Genomic DNA, 16969 nt, shown 5'->3' on the forward strand with positions numbered 1-16969 from the left:
AAAGCCAAACCGAAATATTCCCACTGCTTACAAGCTTATGTTGTCTTTGTTGTGGCTGTTGTTGTAATGGAATATATTCAATGGCCCCAGTAACAAAGGAACTTCCTTACATTGATCTCCTAACACTTCAGGCATAAACCTGGCAAGTTTTTCCACTAATTTGCCAAGACACCTTGATCCCCATGCATCACCTTTGTAGACAAAAGAACTTGCTATTCTGGATCTAGACTTTTCATGGGTGGAAAAGGACAACTTCTTAAACTCTTTAATAGTTTTCTGGAGTACGTGAATGGCTAAAAGGAGAATCTGCCAAACTCATTACTGCCTTTTAGCTAAATCAGAGTTAAACCTTAGATATCTGAAATGACCATTTACCGATCCTCTTTGAACACTGTACAAAAGCCTCATGTTCATTGATTGTGAGGGGTTCTGGGCTTAAAATACCACTTACTCCAGGTAGTTACCAGCCAAAAGGCATGTTACCAAATGGAACGAACCTTTCAGAACTTGGGCAGGAAGCACTTAAAAAGGAATCCAGTAAATGCCTATGAGGTCTAAGGATTTCTGGACATTTCTGCATAATCTTTGGAGACTGAGACTGGCAGACTTAGAAGACTATGTCTTCTAGAAAGTGCAGGGAGAACAGCATTCCTTTTTTTTTTCAGCCTGAATTCTGTTCTTTCAGTCCAGGGCAGTCTAGTATATCCTACTTTGTCTTCCTCACTCTGCTTACCTTGCCTCTCTGTGAGGGACTAAAGTGGCTTGTGATTGGCAGGTTGCAGGGTGTAATCAGGTGGGAAACAGTTGAAGTAGTTGATCTAGATGGTCTCATCCAGCTCTAAAATTATGACCTTATGAACCCAAATTATTCCATTTATCCTTACTTCCCTCTTCTGGTCTTTGCTTTCTTTTTGGTCACAACTACACCTTCAAGACATAGTAATGCCAGCACCCTGTTAGTTCAGGATGGTTTTGAGGAGAAAATGAAACACTTGTAAGTCATTGAACAGTTACCCTCCATGTTGTTGCCTTTTGCTCAAAAAGCTTTGATAGTTCCTTACTGCTCTGAGGATAATATACCCTTCTGTACAGCATTTAAAGTTCTTCAGAACCTGGCCCCAATCTATCCCACTAGGCTGATTTAATACTATTTTCATGCATCCCACAATCTAGCCAAATTAGAATTAATGAGTACATAGGAAGTACTTGTTCCCCATGAAAGATTTCATCTCTTCCCTCCAGCCTTTGCATAGGCTGTCTCCAAGCTTGGAATGCCATTTCTCTTCTCCTTCACCTCTTGGAATTCCGGGGTTCCTTTTTTTTAAATTTTTTAATTTATAGAATAAATCAAGCATTCCCATAACATGGTATGATAAAAAATTATTGCACACGAAACTGCAAATCTGTTATGTACGGCTTGCTATTTCTTTTAAATACATAATTAAGTTTTCATGTAAATTTCTTTTTTTCTTCTCTCCCTACCCACCCTAGAAGTGACTACCATTAGACACAAATTTTATGTATATCTATCTATATCTATATAGATATACATATATACACACATATACATACATATGTGTAAAATTATTCCATACATACTTCTGTTTATCAGTTTTTTCTCTGGATGCAGATAATATCTTCTTCATATGTCCTTTGTAGTTAATTTGGGTATTTATAATAGTCAAAATGACTTACTTGCTCAAAGTCTTTCCTAAAACAATACTATTGTTACTGAATACGATGTTCTCTTGCTTCTGCTCATTTCACTCTTCATTATTTCATGCAACTCTTTCCATGTTTTTTTTAAGATCATTGAGTTCATCATTTCGTATAGCACAGTAGTATTCCATCACAATCATATACCACAAGATGTTCAGCTATTCCTGAGTTGATGGGCATCCCTGCAATTTCCAGTTCTTTGCTACCACAAAGAGAGCTGCTATAAACATTTTAGAACATAGAGATCCCTTTAAGGCTCAGAACAAGTGCCACCTCTTACACGCTACCTTTTCTTATTACTCTTCTCCTCCACCCCAAAGAATCAATGCTCTCCCTCATTCCTGGAAGGCTTTGTATTTACCACACATATATTTTGTATTGCCTTATTGGTGTACATATTGTAGACCACCCTCACTCCCCTTTCTCCAAGTGGAATACAAGTTCCTTGAGGTCAGGAACTATTTTTGTTTATGTCTTTGTAGGCACATAATAAAAATTCAGGTCTCACAGAATCTCACAATTGGAGAGTTTGAAGGGACTTTTACAACCATCTAGTCCAACCCACACACAAAAGGAATCCCCATGATAACAGACCTGACAAGTGGTCATCCAGGCTCTACTTGAAGACTTCTAAGAAGAGGGAATCTACTCCTGAGGCAGTCCATCTCACTTTTGGACAGCTCTAATTGTTGGTTAGTTTTTCCTGATATCAAACTTAAATTTGTCTCTTCATAACTTCTACCCAAACAGAACCAAGTCTAATCACTCTTTCACATGACACCCCTTGAAAATCTTGAAGACAGCCATCATATCCACATCTCTCCCCTCTAATTTTTTCTTCTCCGGGCTAAACATGCCCAATTCCTTCAGATAACCCTCATATAACATGTCCTTTACTGTCCTAGCTGCTCTCAGCAAACTCCCCAGTTCATCGATGTCATTCTTAGACACGGACATGGTTTGACAAACCATAGGTACGATGGGACTATCACCTTCCTATCACTAGAAGGTGAGCCTCTCTTAATGCAGCTCTCTATTCTTCTATGTTCCATTTCCTCCCTTAAGTGGAGGATTAAAAGAAACTCACATTTCTAAAATTTAAAAATTCCTATTCCAAGGCCTCACTGAAGTATGCAGAAATGTCTGTGTTTTTCAAGGTTGTTCCAGAAGAACACAAGCTCTTGCAGGTCTTGCTAATCAAGAAAGGCTTTCAGTAGGTTTTGGGGACAGACCATATGTCCATCCTTGGAGCACCAGCTTAGCTAAGTTTTGAGAGTTCTTTATTAGCTTGGCCACAGAATGATGAATTATTCCATCATAGCAACTTCTAAAAACCATCTACCATGATATAGAGAGATTGTCATCCATATGACTATATGTCGTACACACAATAATAAAATCATGGCCGTTTGAAGTATGTGTTTGTGGTGAATATATACAGAGACACATATATGTATAAAAATGTGTGTGTATATGACATGTAAGCTTCTTAATACAGCTGTCCAAAAGTGAGAGGTACTGCCTCAGGAGGTAGTCGGTTCCTTCTCTTTAGAAGACTTCAAGCACATCCTAGAAGACCAATTGTCTCTCCGTGTGTGTGTGTGTGTGTGTGTGTGTGTGTGTATGATTTAAATTTGTTTTAAATAACTACAGGTTTTAAAATTTTACTCATAGCTTTTATTTTTAGACCACCTTAGTTTTCAAATATATTTAGCTTCTCTTCCCTCCCTAGCAAGCCATCTCTTATAACAAAGAATAAAAGAGAAAGAAAAAAAGCAATTCAGCAGAACTAACATGTCAACTGAGTCTGACATTTCTGTGCCAGACTATTATAATGTTTCACATGTAATGTTTCACACCCATAGTTCCCTATCTTTGTAAAGAAGAGGGGGAGGTACATTTTGTTACCCAGGGCCACATTTGGTCTTTATAATGAAAGAGTTTTGAAGTATTTAAAAAAAATAATATCTATGGCTAGGCTAGGCTGGGACCACCATTTCTATCCTAATTCTGCTAGTACTATTGGTAGGAGATTAAGTAGGCTATAAGTCATTTGGACAATTAAAACAATATTTGCAAGGTTAATGTATTGAATAATTTCAACCACAGCAAATATTTAAAACCACTGTAGGATAAAATAATATCGTAAAACAAGAAAACCATAAAAAAGCATACAAGGTCTTCCCAGTCATAAACCCACAAGCTCTATGACTTTATTAAAAACAAAAACAAACCCCAAACCCAACAACAAACATGAGCTAGAGAGACTAGGTTTTATTCATGGAATTACAGAATTGAGATATGATAGGAAGGTCACAGATATTGCCTATTTGAATTTCAGCAACGCTGCTGATGAAATCAAATAAAATTTCAGAGCAAAGCAGCCTCAGAGAAAAACTATCATTGTATGATTCAAAGACCAGTTGATGTACTAGATAAAGGGCAAGAATAAAGAACCAGGTACAAAGTGTACCTTGGTACAAAGTGTCAAGTGTTCATGGAAGAGGTTAGGGCCCAGTCCCACCTGTATTAATAAGCTGAAAATGGAGGAAATGTTGACAAAACTTCAGGTGACCCCAAATTAGACATAGTACTTCCGATGTTGGAAGCAAATAAAAATTGTAATTACAGAAAATTACAATTTCTACAGGAAATGGGCATATTTGGGAGGAATGTAGTTCTTTCACATTGATATACCACAGGCAAAAGAGAGGAAGAAAAAACAAAAGCCAAGGCTGAATAAAGAGCCAATTAGTAATCACTTGGTATATAGCAGAGATTTTCCTGGCTGAAGGTGTAAGTGGCTGTGAGTGAAAAAAAGAACAGTCTCCTCATGGTTGCTCTCTCAATTAATGAATGAAAAATCATTAATAAGCACTTGCTTTCCATGTGCCAGGCACTATCCTAAGTATTGGCAATACAAATACAAATAAGCAAGACAAGTCACTTGCCCTCAAGTAGCTTACCATCTAATGAGAGAACCCATTATAATGTTCAGGGAACTAGCCAAGGTGATTCCTGACCCTCAAACAGGAAACTCCATTCAATAGCAACATTAATAGCCAAGAAGACTATGTAAGGGGCAGGTTCTTCCTCCCATTTCCCACTTTCTACTTTTGAAATATGGCACCATTTTTTTAAACATTATCAGAGTTATAAAATACCTTAGGGTCTATCAAGTCCAACCTTTGCCTGGATGAGAGTACATTCTACCACATCCCCAACAAATGTTCACCCAGTCTTCCACAGAAGATCTCTAATGAGGGGAGGACTCACTGTACCTCGAGAAAATCCTTTTCCTTTTGGCAAAGCTCAATCGTCAGGGTTTTCTTTTCTTTTATGTCATACCTAAATCTGACTCTGAGATTTGCATCTGTTGTTTCCCATTGTGCCCTCTGGGGCAAGGCAGAAGTTTAATACGCATTCCATGTTTCAGACCTTCAAATACTTGAAACTAGCTATCATGCCCCTTTCATGTCTTCTCTTCCTCAGGTTACACATCCCTTAATCTTTCAGCTTATCCTTGTATGGCATGACCTTTAGACTGCCTTGAATGGTGAACTCACAGCGCATTTGTTAGCGAGTCACAACATCCTGAGTCTAGCAATACTATTGAGGGAAATGATTATTTTTCTCTTGTATTAATAAGACATTATTGAATCAGAGCCAAAGTTTTCCCCTTTTTACTTCCTCGTTTAGAAATGAACCAGTGTGGCAGTGTCAGGAGAGAAAGGGCAGTGGGGAAAATGGCAGATAGGAGGCCTACCTCTCTTATGCTATTCATCTTCTTATTATTATCTCTTGCCTCAGTCTCTCTTCTGACTTCCAATCTTGCATCTCCAACTGCCTATCAGATGTCTCAACTGTTGGATGTCCAACATACATCTTAAACTCAACATTTCCAAAATGGAACTTACTAGTTTTCCCCTCTCCCACTCTTACCTTCCCCGTTACTGTAGAGGGCAATAGCATCCTTCCAGTGTCTCAGGTTCCCAACCTCAGAGTCATCCTGGATTCCTCACCCCACCATATCCAATCTGTTGCTGAGGCCTGCTGACTTTACTTTTGCAATATTTCTCAACTAAGCCTCCTTCTCTCTTGACACTGCCACCACTCTAGTGCAGGCCCTCATCGCCTCACACCTGGACTACTGCAGTAGTATTCTAGTTTATCTCCCTGCTTCAGGTCTCTCCCCAGTCCAATCAGCCACCAAATTGATCTTCCTAAAATGCAAGTCTGATCATGTCACCCCCTTACTCAGTATTTTCCAGTGGCTTCCTATTGCCTACAAGAACAAATACAAAATTAACCTAGTCTCCTCCTACCTCTCTATTTTTTTTTATACCTTACTCCCTAACATGTACTCTTTGATCCAATGACTCTGACTTCCTGGCTATTCCACAAACAAGACACTCCATCTCTTGGCTCCAGGCATTTCCTCTGGCTGTCCCCCATGCCTGGAATACTCTCCTTCTTCAACTCTACCTACTGACCTTTCGCACTTCCTTTAAGTCCCAACTAAAATCCCATTTAATACAGGAAGGCTTCTCCAACACTTCTTCATTCCAGTGCCTTCCCTCTGTTAATTAAATCCTATTTATCCTGCATATAGCTTGCTTGGTATATAATTCTTTGTATGTTATCTCCCATATTAGTGTATAAGCCTTTTGAGGGCAGGGACTGTATTTTGCCTTTTTGTATCCCTGGTGCTTAGCATACTGCCTGGTATATCATAGGCACTCCATGTTTATTGATTGATTTTTCTCTATTCTTAGGGCAAGTAGGGAGGGAGCATCAGCAGACTGGGGTGCCATGCTGCTTTCCTCTAAATTCTTTTTGTCCCTTTATTATTGTCCCTCTAAGGCTGAGTGGCCTAGTAAAAGTCCATACAAGCAGACCTGTTTGTCAGTTTACATGTCCAGATTATACAATATTTTCCCAAGAGCAGGGATGGAAACACTGGCATCCAGGAATTCAGAGAGGGACAAAACCCTGAAGAGGAAGCAATCCTGTAACACATTAGAATGCATAATTTCAATGATTCTTCAGCCTTTGATGAAGGAAAATGAATGAATAAACTGAGTGAAAATGAAAATTAAAGAGGTAAGTAGTGAAAGAAAGGTCTGCCCAATGTACTGCCACTAGAAATGAGTCACAGAGTGCCAGACTTCTTTTTGAGATAACTTGTTTACAATTCCAGTGTCCAGACTGCTTTACCAAATGGTAAAGTCACTAATGCATTAGGAACTCTGATGGAAAGATCTTTCGAAAAAAAGAGGGTGGAAACTCTGAGCTACTTACTCACAGGCACAGAAAGAGCAAAGTGAATTTTGCTATTGGGAGATAAAGCAAAAGGGATTAAACCTGATGAACCAAGGTGAAGAAAGGGCTTGGAAAAGTCTTGCTGGCCTTCTAGTATACAGGAAGGGAAATGTATGAATGATTCAAAATAGTTCAGCAGGGATGGGGAAAACTGAGCTTATGGTCAAGGTGGGTGTCTCAGGATACTGACTTCGGTTGGCCATGGGGCACCCTGTTTCCAGCTCCTTCTGAGTGGCATAGGCTTATTCTCCATTGACTAGGGTACCATTTAGTAGTGCCAGAGATGTAGTCGATGCGTGGATGATATAATATTTTTGAGAAAGGGAGGAATCGCTTTTTCTTTTAATGGGCAGAATTGATACTCTTCTATGCCTAGGGATTTTAGGTATTTTGTAAAATAAGAATTTATAGACTGTAAACTCCTTGAGGGCAGGAACTGTTTTGCATCTCCAGTGCTTAGCACAGTGCCTGCCACATGGCATTCACTTAATGAATATTTACTGATTGGCTAGGAAGGACCTGAGAAGCAATCTGATTCATTACAAATTCAAATCCAGCCCCAGACGCTGGGTAAGTCACTTAATGTCTGCCTCAGTTTCCTCCTCTGTAAAACAGGGATAATAGTAGCATCTATCTCCCAGGATTTTTGTGAGTGTAAAATGAGCTAATTTATCTAAAATGCTTTGCAAGCCTTCCAGTGCTAGTTACATATACCTGGCCCGCAGGTATAACATGCAAAACTATATTAGAGAAAAGAGTGTGTTAAAGATTTTCTGAGACTCTATTACCTCTGCCATAATCCAGAACAGGAAGGTTTCTTTACATAAAATTACTGTAAAGAATCTTGAGTGGTCAGTTAAACTAGCCCTTGGCTGTGAGGAAGGGCACTTAAATAATCACTAATAGATGAGAACCACTTGTATAAAATAAAAAAGTCAATAAATATTCATTGAGAGTCTATTGTATACTAGGTGCAAACAACCACAGCTATTATTACTAACCTTTGTACACTATTTACAAGCGTTTAAAGCACATATAAAATAGCCATTTGTCTGTGGTAAAATATAGTGATGTTATATGTGTGTGTATATATATATATATACATATATATATACATATATATATGTACGTATATAATAACTCTATCAGGATAGCCCATATCACAAAGACTACAATTCTTAGGTTACCAAAGATGAAAATGAGACAGTGATGATGAGAACCCATAAAAAATCCCCCTTCCCCAAGAATTATATATCGGAAGCTCACTATCCTTTAAAAACTAACAGATGAAAAATCTCTATACCACAACTGTCATGTCCAACTCTTTGTGACCCCACCTGGGGTTTTCTTTGGCAAAGATACTGGAGTGATTTGCCATTTCCTTCTCCAATTCATTTTGCAGATGAGTAAACTGAGGCAAATAAGGTTAAGTGACTCACCCAGGGTCACATAGCTAGTAAGTCTCTGAGGCCAAATTTGAACTCAAGTCTTCCTGACTCCAGGACTCCATCCACTGTGCCACCTAATTGTCCCATACTACAAATACACTTTCCAAAACATCCTCGAAAATTCAATAAATAAATTCTACTGGATGAGGGCATCGACATAGATAAATATTGCCTACAAATGCCTGGACCTGACACTCATTCACAAAATTTTAAGAACATATTTACTAGATACTGCCATACCAAAAGACTCATAACCCTGAAGGCACACAGAATGAAAAGCTTTTAAAACAAAGAGACCTAATAAAGGAAATTGGAAATTCTTTGGCAACAGGATAAGGGGCATCTCATCCCTGTTATCCTCACTGCTACTAGAGTGGTTTGCATCTCCCACTGGATTTATCCTTTAAAGTGTTTTAGCAAGTCAATGGAAGACAAGCTTATATCTCTATGCTTTTATTCAATTACAGAAAGTGGTCTTTCTGTCCACTTGTACAATAGCCCAAAGAAAATGAAATATTAAAGAATGATAAAAGAATAGCAACTTGTCCTTAGATTGCTTCTTTATCATTGTCAAAAAAGATGGGAAGGATGTTATAACAATGATGATAATAATAATACTAATAACATCTCCTATTTGTATAGTGCTTAAGGTTTGCAAAGCACTTCAGAGACATTTTCTCATTTGATCTTCCACAAAGTCCAGATGAGGAAACTGAGCCCCAGACAGGTTAACTGCCTTTCTGAGGGTCATATAGCTAGTAAAGATCTGCCAAGGCTGGCTTCCAAACCAATTTAAGCATTTTTCAGTTCACAGGGATCTATAATATGAAATTATTTCCTCCTGTCCTTTCTACAATGCAGTAGAGGTAGATTAATTATCCTCCTAGTATCCCTCATTTTTCTGAGTTGAGGAACAGGGATTACATTAATTTTTGCTTTAAACTCAGTGGCTGATTTGGAATTCTCTGCAGAAGACCTAACACCTATCACCAGTCATAAATAAAGGCATGCGACAATAATTATGGCATTTTCTACTCTGTCAGATATAACACACAACATAAAAACATTTAGCCAGAAAATGGTCAATAAATACTAAGTGTCAAGGACTGGAGGAGATCAGCGTTTAGATTAATTAACAAATTAAAAATGAAATCATGACCCACTTTTGTCTTTGGATGCATGTGAATAACATTAAACAACTTTCAGGGCAGCACCAGTCTCTAAGTTTCTTAAATTTTTAGAAACAATCTCCAAGGCAACTTTTTTTTTCTTGGGGTTCCCCTTGAAGTGTTGAGGAATGCAAAGCAGTCCTGGGGGATGTTCACCTTTCTCTGCCCACGTTTGATACATTGAGACTCAATTCTTTAGCATTTGGTGCAGGCAGCAGGGATTAGCTACTCGATGTGAAACATCGAAAACAAAACAAGCTTTGCCATGTCAGGGAAGGTTTAAGTCAATCAAAAAAAAAAAAAGTAACATCAAGAGTGCAATGCTGTTTCCAAGGAAATCACTATTGCTCTGGGTTTCCTAGACAGTAATTACAGGAAGCACAGAGATGACACAAGAACTGTGGGGAAAGTCAGCTTTCTGCTGGTTACCAAGATTGCCAACTGGTGCCAAACCAAAACACTCTAGCAAAGGATTGCTTAACTGGATGCTAAGTGCCTGACATCCATGAGATATAATCTGACTAATATCTCACCTTCTTGAAAGACATCAGTACCTCCCACCCTTTCTGGAATCATAATGTTAGAAGCAGATACCATCTGCTTGCTACACAGGATAGAAAGGCCATATTTTTCTTTCTTCTGTGAGACTCACTGGGGTGACTTGAAGAGGAGGAAAGAGGTAAGGGCAAGTGTGGGCTGAACATCTAAGAAGTGTGAACAAGAAGTGTGGGAGACAGAGAGTTAAATGAATGACTTCTTTGGGTGCTCAAATAAAATGGGTCAAACATAACGAGTAGGGGGAGGGAGGAAGAAAATAAAGGTAGTTAACAGGAGAAATCCAAGGCTTGAGTTGATTTTTCTGGTTGAAGAAAAAATTGAGGGAAATTCTGCATGAGTAAAAGTAGGGGTTGTTAGAAACTAGAGTCAGTAGCTCATGAAGAATGTAATCCATCCTCCTTGCAGATTTCTAATACCATGGTAGAATAATCATCACCATGGGATGGCAGAGTATGTGTAGCATTGTCTGGGATCAAAAGAACTGGTTAGGTGGCTTAAAGGTCATCTCCAGCTCTAGGAGAGTTCTCCAAAAATATCCTACAAACTTGGAAGGTATCATTGAATTCAAAAAGAGATATAAGACTCTTAGGCACCAGGACATTAGTAATGCTTGTCTTCCTCCAATTTAGGGAAATCACTAAGAAATCTGATTTTTAAAAAATCTCAGCAATGGAAGGGAAAAAAGTGATTTTTATCTTTTGCTTTATTTTCCCAAAAAAATCACTCAAGAAAACAGAATCTGGTTGAATCTGTAGGCAAAGAGAATGAATCAAACACCAAGCATTTTTCAAGTACCTACTATATATGTCAGGCACAGAATATATTGTGCATAGATGTACTACATATGTTGACACAGAAGATAACTAGATAAAAATGAAACAGTTTCAGCTCTCAAGGAGCTTACCATGCTAAAGTTCTACTTGAAAGCACCTTGAAAGAAGCTGGGCAAACTGGTAAATATTTACAACTTGTATTGGTTTTAAGTTTGTTTCCCAGGATGGGGGAAAAAACAACCATCAAGAAGTTTGGGCAGCTAGGTGGCACAATGGATAGAGTATCTGGTCTGGAGTCAGGAAGACTCATCTTCCTGAGTTCAAATCTGGCCTCAGACACTTACTGGCTGTGTGACCCTGGGCAAGTCACTTAACCCTTTTTGTCTCCATTTCCTCATCAGTAAAATGAGCTGGAGAAGGAAATGTCAAACCACTCCAGTATCTTAGCTAAGAAAGCTCTGACTGGGGTCACAAAGAGTCAGACACCACTGAAAACGACTGAACAACAAATCAAGTGGTTTGAGTATCAGTATCTCTCCTCTACTGATAATTTTATCTACTGCATTCTTGTTTATACCTATTATCTAAGAAAAGTAGGTGGGAAACATTACTGCCCATTCATTGTGAGATGGAGCTACTACTGTATCTGCCAAATTAGTAAGTCACCTTCATGTCATGCCATCACCTCTCACCTGGACTACTGCAATAGCTTTCTTGATTTTTCTCCCTGAATCCAGTCTTCCCCTCTACCTCTGGCTACCATATTGGTATTTCTAAAGCTCTACCCTATGTTCAAGAAAGTTCAGTGACTCCCCAGTACCTGTATGCCCAAGTATAAATCCCTAAGTTTGGCATTTGGTGTTCTTCACAATCTGATGCCAGTCTATCTTTCTAGGATGATCATAGGGTGGTCAGTGTTTTTTTCAACTTGTCTCCATTCCTCAAATGCTCTCCCTCCTCACTTCCAAGCCTTGGAATCCTCATGTTCTTCAGGACCCAGCTCATTTGGCATAAATCCTGTATTCATTTACCTGCGAGCACATTAAATCCCCTCAGTAGAATGTAAGCATCTTGAGGGCAGGAACCATGTATCTGTTGTGTATTTATATCCCCAGCCCACAGCATAGGGCCTGGTACATGGGGGCATTTAATACTTGACTGACTGATTGTTGCTTCAAACTAAGGTCAACCAAAGAAAGGGAGAAATGTGTGCTATTTTTTTATACTCCTGTTGACTATTTTAAAATAGGTTTATCTTGTAGACAAAACAGAGAAAACACAAGCCAGCTCTAGTGCATCAAGTTTATCACTCCAAGTAAAAATGTTAGAGAAAATTAGCACGAGACAAGATTTTGATAATATATTCTTTAAGAGGTGTATAATTTATTGGGGGTGGCGTAGGGTGGGAGAAGTAATATCTAAAGCTCCATTTGTTTCAAAAACACTGTATTTCCCTCCAACAGAGAAAACTGTCAAATTGGTTAAAAATTTGATAAAATATTTATTGCTGCCATTAAGACAGCTCCTGAAGTGATATCTTTTAAATCACAAAAAATTCAACTGTAGTTTCTTCTAATTTAAATAAAAGTTATATTTCACTGCTGAGTGCTCATAAACACTGAATATTTGTTGCTACCAGCAATTGAGTTGAGCATGAAAATTTCCAGTGTAAACATGTATAGAGCTGCATTAGAGAAACACTGGAATATTTTATGTACTTAACTGGAACAAATTGTAGTAATTTAAGACGGTGGGGCATAAGTCAGGCATTCTATTATTGACCAGAAGTAGTGATCATATGATTTGGGTGGACATTAAGTCAGATCGGCTGGTACATGTTGCCTTTTAAACCATCAAAAGCCCTGTCCAGTCTTCAGTTTCCTATCTTAGTGTTGGTAGGAGAACCTAACCATGTGTCAAGTAATCAATGCATAAGCATTATATTACTTTGATATGTGTTTGGAAAAGAGGGAAGTCAAGAAATCTGGTTTCAGTCTTTTAACCAAAGTCTGGCTTTCCTCAGATGATACCACATCCACCTATTTCCACTTCAGTGGAAACTTCCATTTCCCATTTTGTTAAACACAGTGGGTGAGGATGGGTTGACTTTTTCTTTCTTCCCTAAGCATCACTTCTACTTTACTGATCTACCATTGCCATTCTACTTCTATTCTTTTAAAGACTAGTTTTCCTACTAGGTTCATCTTTCTCCTCCTTACCTTACCTTGTGCCTTAATCCTCAGGACATCAATATGAATGTTAAATGATCCATGTGGTACCCTGACCTCCCAGTTCCTCATCCTCCAGGACTCCATTGATCATTATGTGCTTCTGCTTCAGTTACTTACCAACAGAGCAATACCTTTGATTTTATTACTACCTGGCAGTGTTATTGCTTCAAGATCTCAAAACTTGGGGCTCTCATTCTCTGACCATAACACCCATAAATCTACTCTTGGTCCTCATTAAGAACTTCCCATTAATTTATTCTTTTAGTTCCTTCTAACTATACTGGCCTCTGCCTACTTTAATTCTGTCCTCACAAATACCCCAGAATCCTTCACTCTCTTGTTTTTCCTCTTATGCCCATTTTGCCAAAACCCAACCCTAAATTTGCCTTTACCACTTTTTTTTGTTCTGTTTCAAGGTCAAACAGTATGGCTGGAAAAAGTCACAGAACAGCATGGGAGGAATATATGGAGAAACATGTGGATAACAGCTATTTTTACAGTCTGGGGAAATTAATCTTAGGTAAAGAAATGATAGGATTAAAAGAAAAATGGAAAAAATAACTATTTTTACAAAATTGTTTATTTTTCCTAATTTGTTAGCTCATGCTTAATAAACTTAAAAAAAGGAAACTCTTCCTTAAATCTGTTTTTTTTTTTCATTAAGACATTATAGAATCTCAGATTATGGTAGAAAAAGTACTTTTGCAGGGGTTAAAATGAACTTACTTAATAGTAATCTCTAAACATTAAAAATGATACCATATTTATTGAGCCATATGCTTAATTTGTAGACTGGAATAAAGTAAGCATTAATGTACAGCACATTCCAGGGAAAGAGGAGGAGGACCCAAAGAGTAATCAATTCAACTCAATGTTAGCTTAGGGCATTTTTCCATGACTGCTGAACCCCTAGCAAGTGTCAGGCAGCTAAAGTTACACTGAAACGTGTAAGTGATGTTATCTTAGTGATGATCCAGGAAACAAGATAAAAACCAAATTTCCGAGTGAAGTCTTAACACAAAATACTTCAATCATTGTATAAATTAATACATGCGTTCATTAATACTTGGGTCTTTCCCCCAAAGCAAATGGCACTAATTAAAAAAAAATTCTTACCAATCTCTGTTTCTGTAGCTCTTCTCTAAGAACTCTATCTTCTGGTAAAACATCACATAATAAAAAATAATTGTCTTGCTCCTCTGTTGAGAGATTAGAAAGATAAATGAGAAATACGTATTTCTATATTTTTTCCTCAAAGGATTGATTTTTTAAAATATGTATCACTATCAGGACTTATCCTGGCATATAGTTCTGTTTTAGCCTTTTTCAAACTGGGTAAGACAAGTAACACTATCTAATTTTAGCTATTATGAAATTAATTTTAGTTTCCAAGATTATTATTTTGCATTCTTGGATTGAAAGGAATAGAAAAGAGTTGAGTGGCATACTCACCAAAGGGAGCTTTGGAATTGGTTCTTATCACACTGCAGAAATCTGTGATGGGCTGCTCTGTGAACCTCTTCTTCCAATATAAAACATACCTTAAAATAATCCAAAAACAGAGAGTTGAAGGGAGTTTCAACACTGCTCTAGAGTGATGGACATTTAGAAGAATACCTACTTATCACAAAGTGACAAATTAGTTCATGACGGAAAATTGCTTGGAAGTTTGTGATAAAAAAGGAGTGGCACCATGCTGTGCCATTTGTGCTACCAAATTTGAAATTAATGTTTTATGAAGTAAAATTATATGGCATGGAAACTATTCAGTTTTACTGGCTTCTCTCTTCACTCTTCATCAGGAACTGTTCTCTCCAGAGTCACTAAATGATGTCTTTATTGCCAAATCCACTGGCCGATTTTCAGCCCTTGTTGTCCCTGACCATTCTGCAACATTTAATACTACTGGCCATTCCCTCCTTCCTTAGCTTCCATGACGCAGTACTTTTATGATATTCTCTTCTATCTTAATTGTCCCTTCTCTGTCTCCATTGGCTCATTACGCTCCTCCTGTCCCTTAAATGTGAGTGTCCTTCAAGGTTCTTTATTTGCCCCTTTTCTGTCTCTGTACTCTCTCCCTTGAAAATAATTAACTCATGTGGTTTCAAATATCAGGTAGATAACTCTCCAATCTACATTTAAGCTCTCTACTTTTTTCCTTTATCTCCAAACATCTGCTGGATATCTATACTTGAATATGTTTGGCCATTCTCTGACATCTCATACTCAGCATACAAAAAATATTTCTTAAAGTACTTTTGCGAAGACCTCTTCATTATACTTATTACATTCTAACCTGTATCAGTAATTTGGGTAGATTATATATCTGCCTTGTACTCTTTACTTTGTTAGGCTATGAAGTAAGTTTGACCAAAACAAAAGATGAAATTGGATTACTTGGAACTAGATCATGGGATCTAGAGACCTGACAGATTTTATTAATTTGTATTTGATTCTTTGTATTCCCCCATATTAACTAAAACCCTCTTCTGCATAGTAGCTGCTGTGAGCAGACTGTGAGTTGCTCAGGGACAGGACTGTTTTTTGCCCTTCTTTGTATCCCCAGGCAAGGTGCCTGGCACTTAATAAATGTTTATGGACTGAATGTTCCAAAAGTAATGAGGAATTTACTAGAATGTATACTGATTTCTACACTTATTGTAAAACACACCTACCAAAAAATAGATGGGCAAAGAAAGGACAAGAAGGAAAGGGCAGCTCTTTAATCACTATGCTACCTGACTTCCAACGGATTGTAAGCAACTCAAGGTCAAGCTCTCTGTTTTATTTAATCTCTACATCCTCAATGACTAGCAAAGTATCTTACACGTATGTAAGCAATGAATATGTTACTGAATTCACTCTATGTTATTAAATTCAGAGTGTTATGTTCAGTTTTTGTCACCATATTCTAAGGAGGTTATTGATAATCTAGAGAGTATCCACAGGAGGGCAACCTAGATGCTTAAGGCCCTTGAATTTATGTCATGTAAGAACTGGTTTAACAAACTGTCTTGGGATGTTTATTCTAGAGAAAACTGAGGTGGACCATGGTAGCTTGCACATGGAGAAAGGATTAGACTTGTTCTGCTTGGTCCCAGACTGTAGAATTGGAAGCAGTATGGGGAAACTGCAATGAGCTAAGCTTGATATAAAGAAGTGCTTCCAGAGGTAAAGGGTAGGTGCTCTTGGGAGATCCTCATGCAAAGGCTAGATGACTTCAATCTGCATAGACAAGGGGAATAGTCAAGTGACATATTTCTTTTCTTTGGTACAGTCAAAACTTTCTTAAGTGTGATGTCAACGTATAACCCAGCATCTATTAAATAGGCCAGATTTCATATTCTCCAATAAAACTGAGTGTTGGATGATTATCAGTTATGTAGAGAATTGTAAAATCATGCAATAAGAATTCAGTTGTTAATTTCACTTTTTATAACAACATAGTAAGAGTCTACACGTACAGTTTGGGTCTAAATAAGACAAACTGAATGGTGGGAGCAAGATAGACAAGGTTACAACTCACTCAATGAATGTAATGAGCAGAGTTAGCTGCTGCACACTGGCTAAATTTAAAAGCTTAACATCCAGACCTCCATTTCTGATGAGAGAGGGGTAGAAATGACAGGAGTCAGTGATCTGCTCATCTTCCCATTTATCTAACAAGATTTATGCTGCCAATTGGAAACTCATTTGTCAAAAGGTACAAGGAGAGATTGTAGTTGCCTTCCCAGGGAGAAAGGAAATGG

At 38.0% G+C, this 16969-nt stretch overlaps 1 protein-coding gene across 1 annotated transcript in view; it reads right to left on the reverse strand.

Moving 5' to 3' along the window:
• The window catches only part of ZNF277 (zinc finger protein 277), a 162406-nt gene that overhangs the window by 50972 nt on the left and 94465 nt on the right, over positions 1–16969 (reverse strand). Inside the window, exons 3-4 of the mRNA XM_036762166.1 lie at positions 14673–14761; positions 14337–14419 (exon numbers count right to left, since the gene is read on the reverse strand). Of these exons, the coding sequence (XP_036618061.1) occupies positions 14337–14419; positions 14673–14761 (172 nt within the window). The remainder of the gene's footprint in view (positions 1–14336; positions 14420–14672; positions 14762–16969) is intronic.

Source organism: Trichosurus vulpecula, chromosome 5, assembly GCF_011100635.1.
Source record: "Trichosurus vulpecula isolate mTriVul1 chromosome 5, mTriVul1.pri, whole genome shotgun sequence".
Lineage (NCBI taxonomy): Eukaryota > Metazoa > Chordata > Mammalia > Diprotodontia > Phalangeridae > Trichosurus > Trichosurus vulpecula.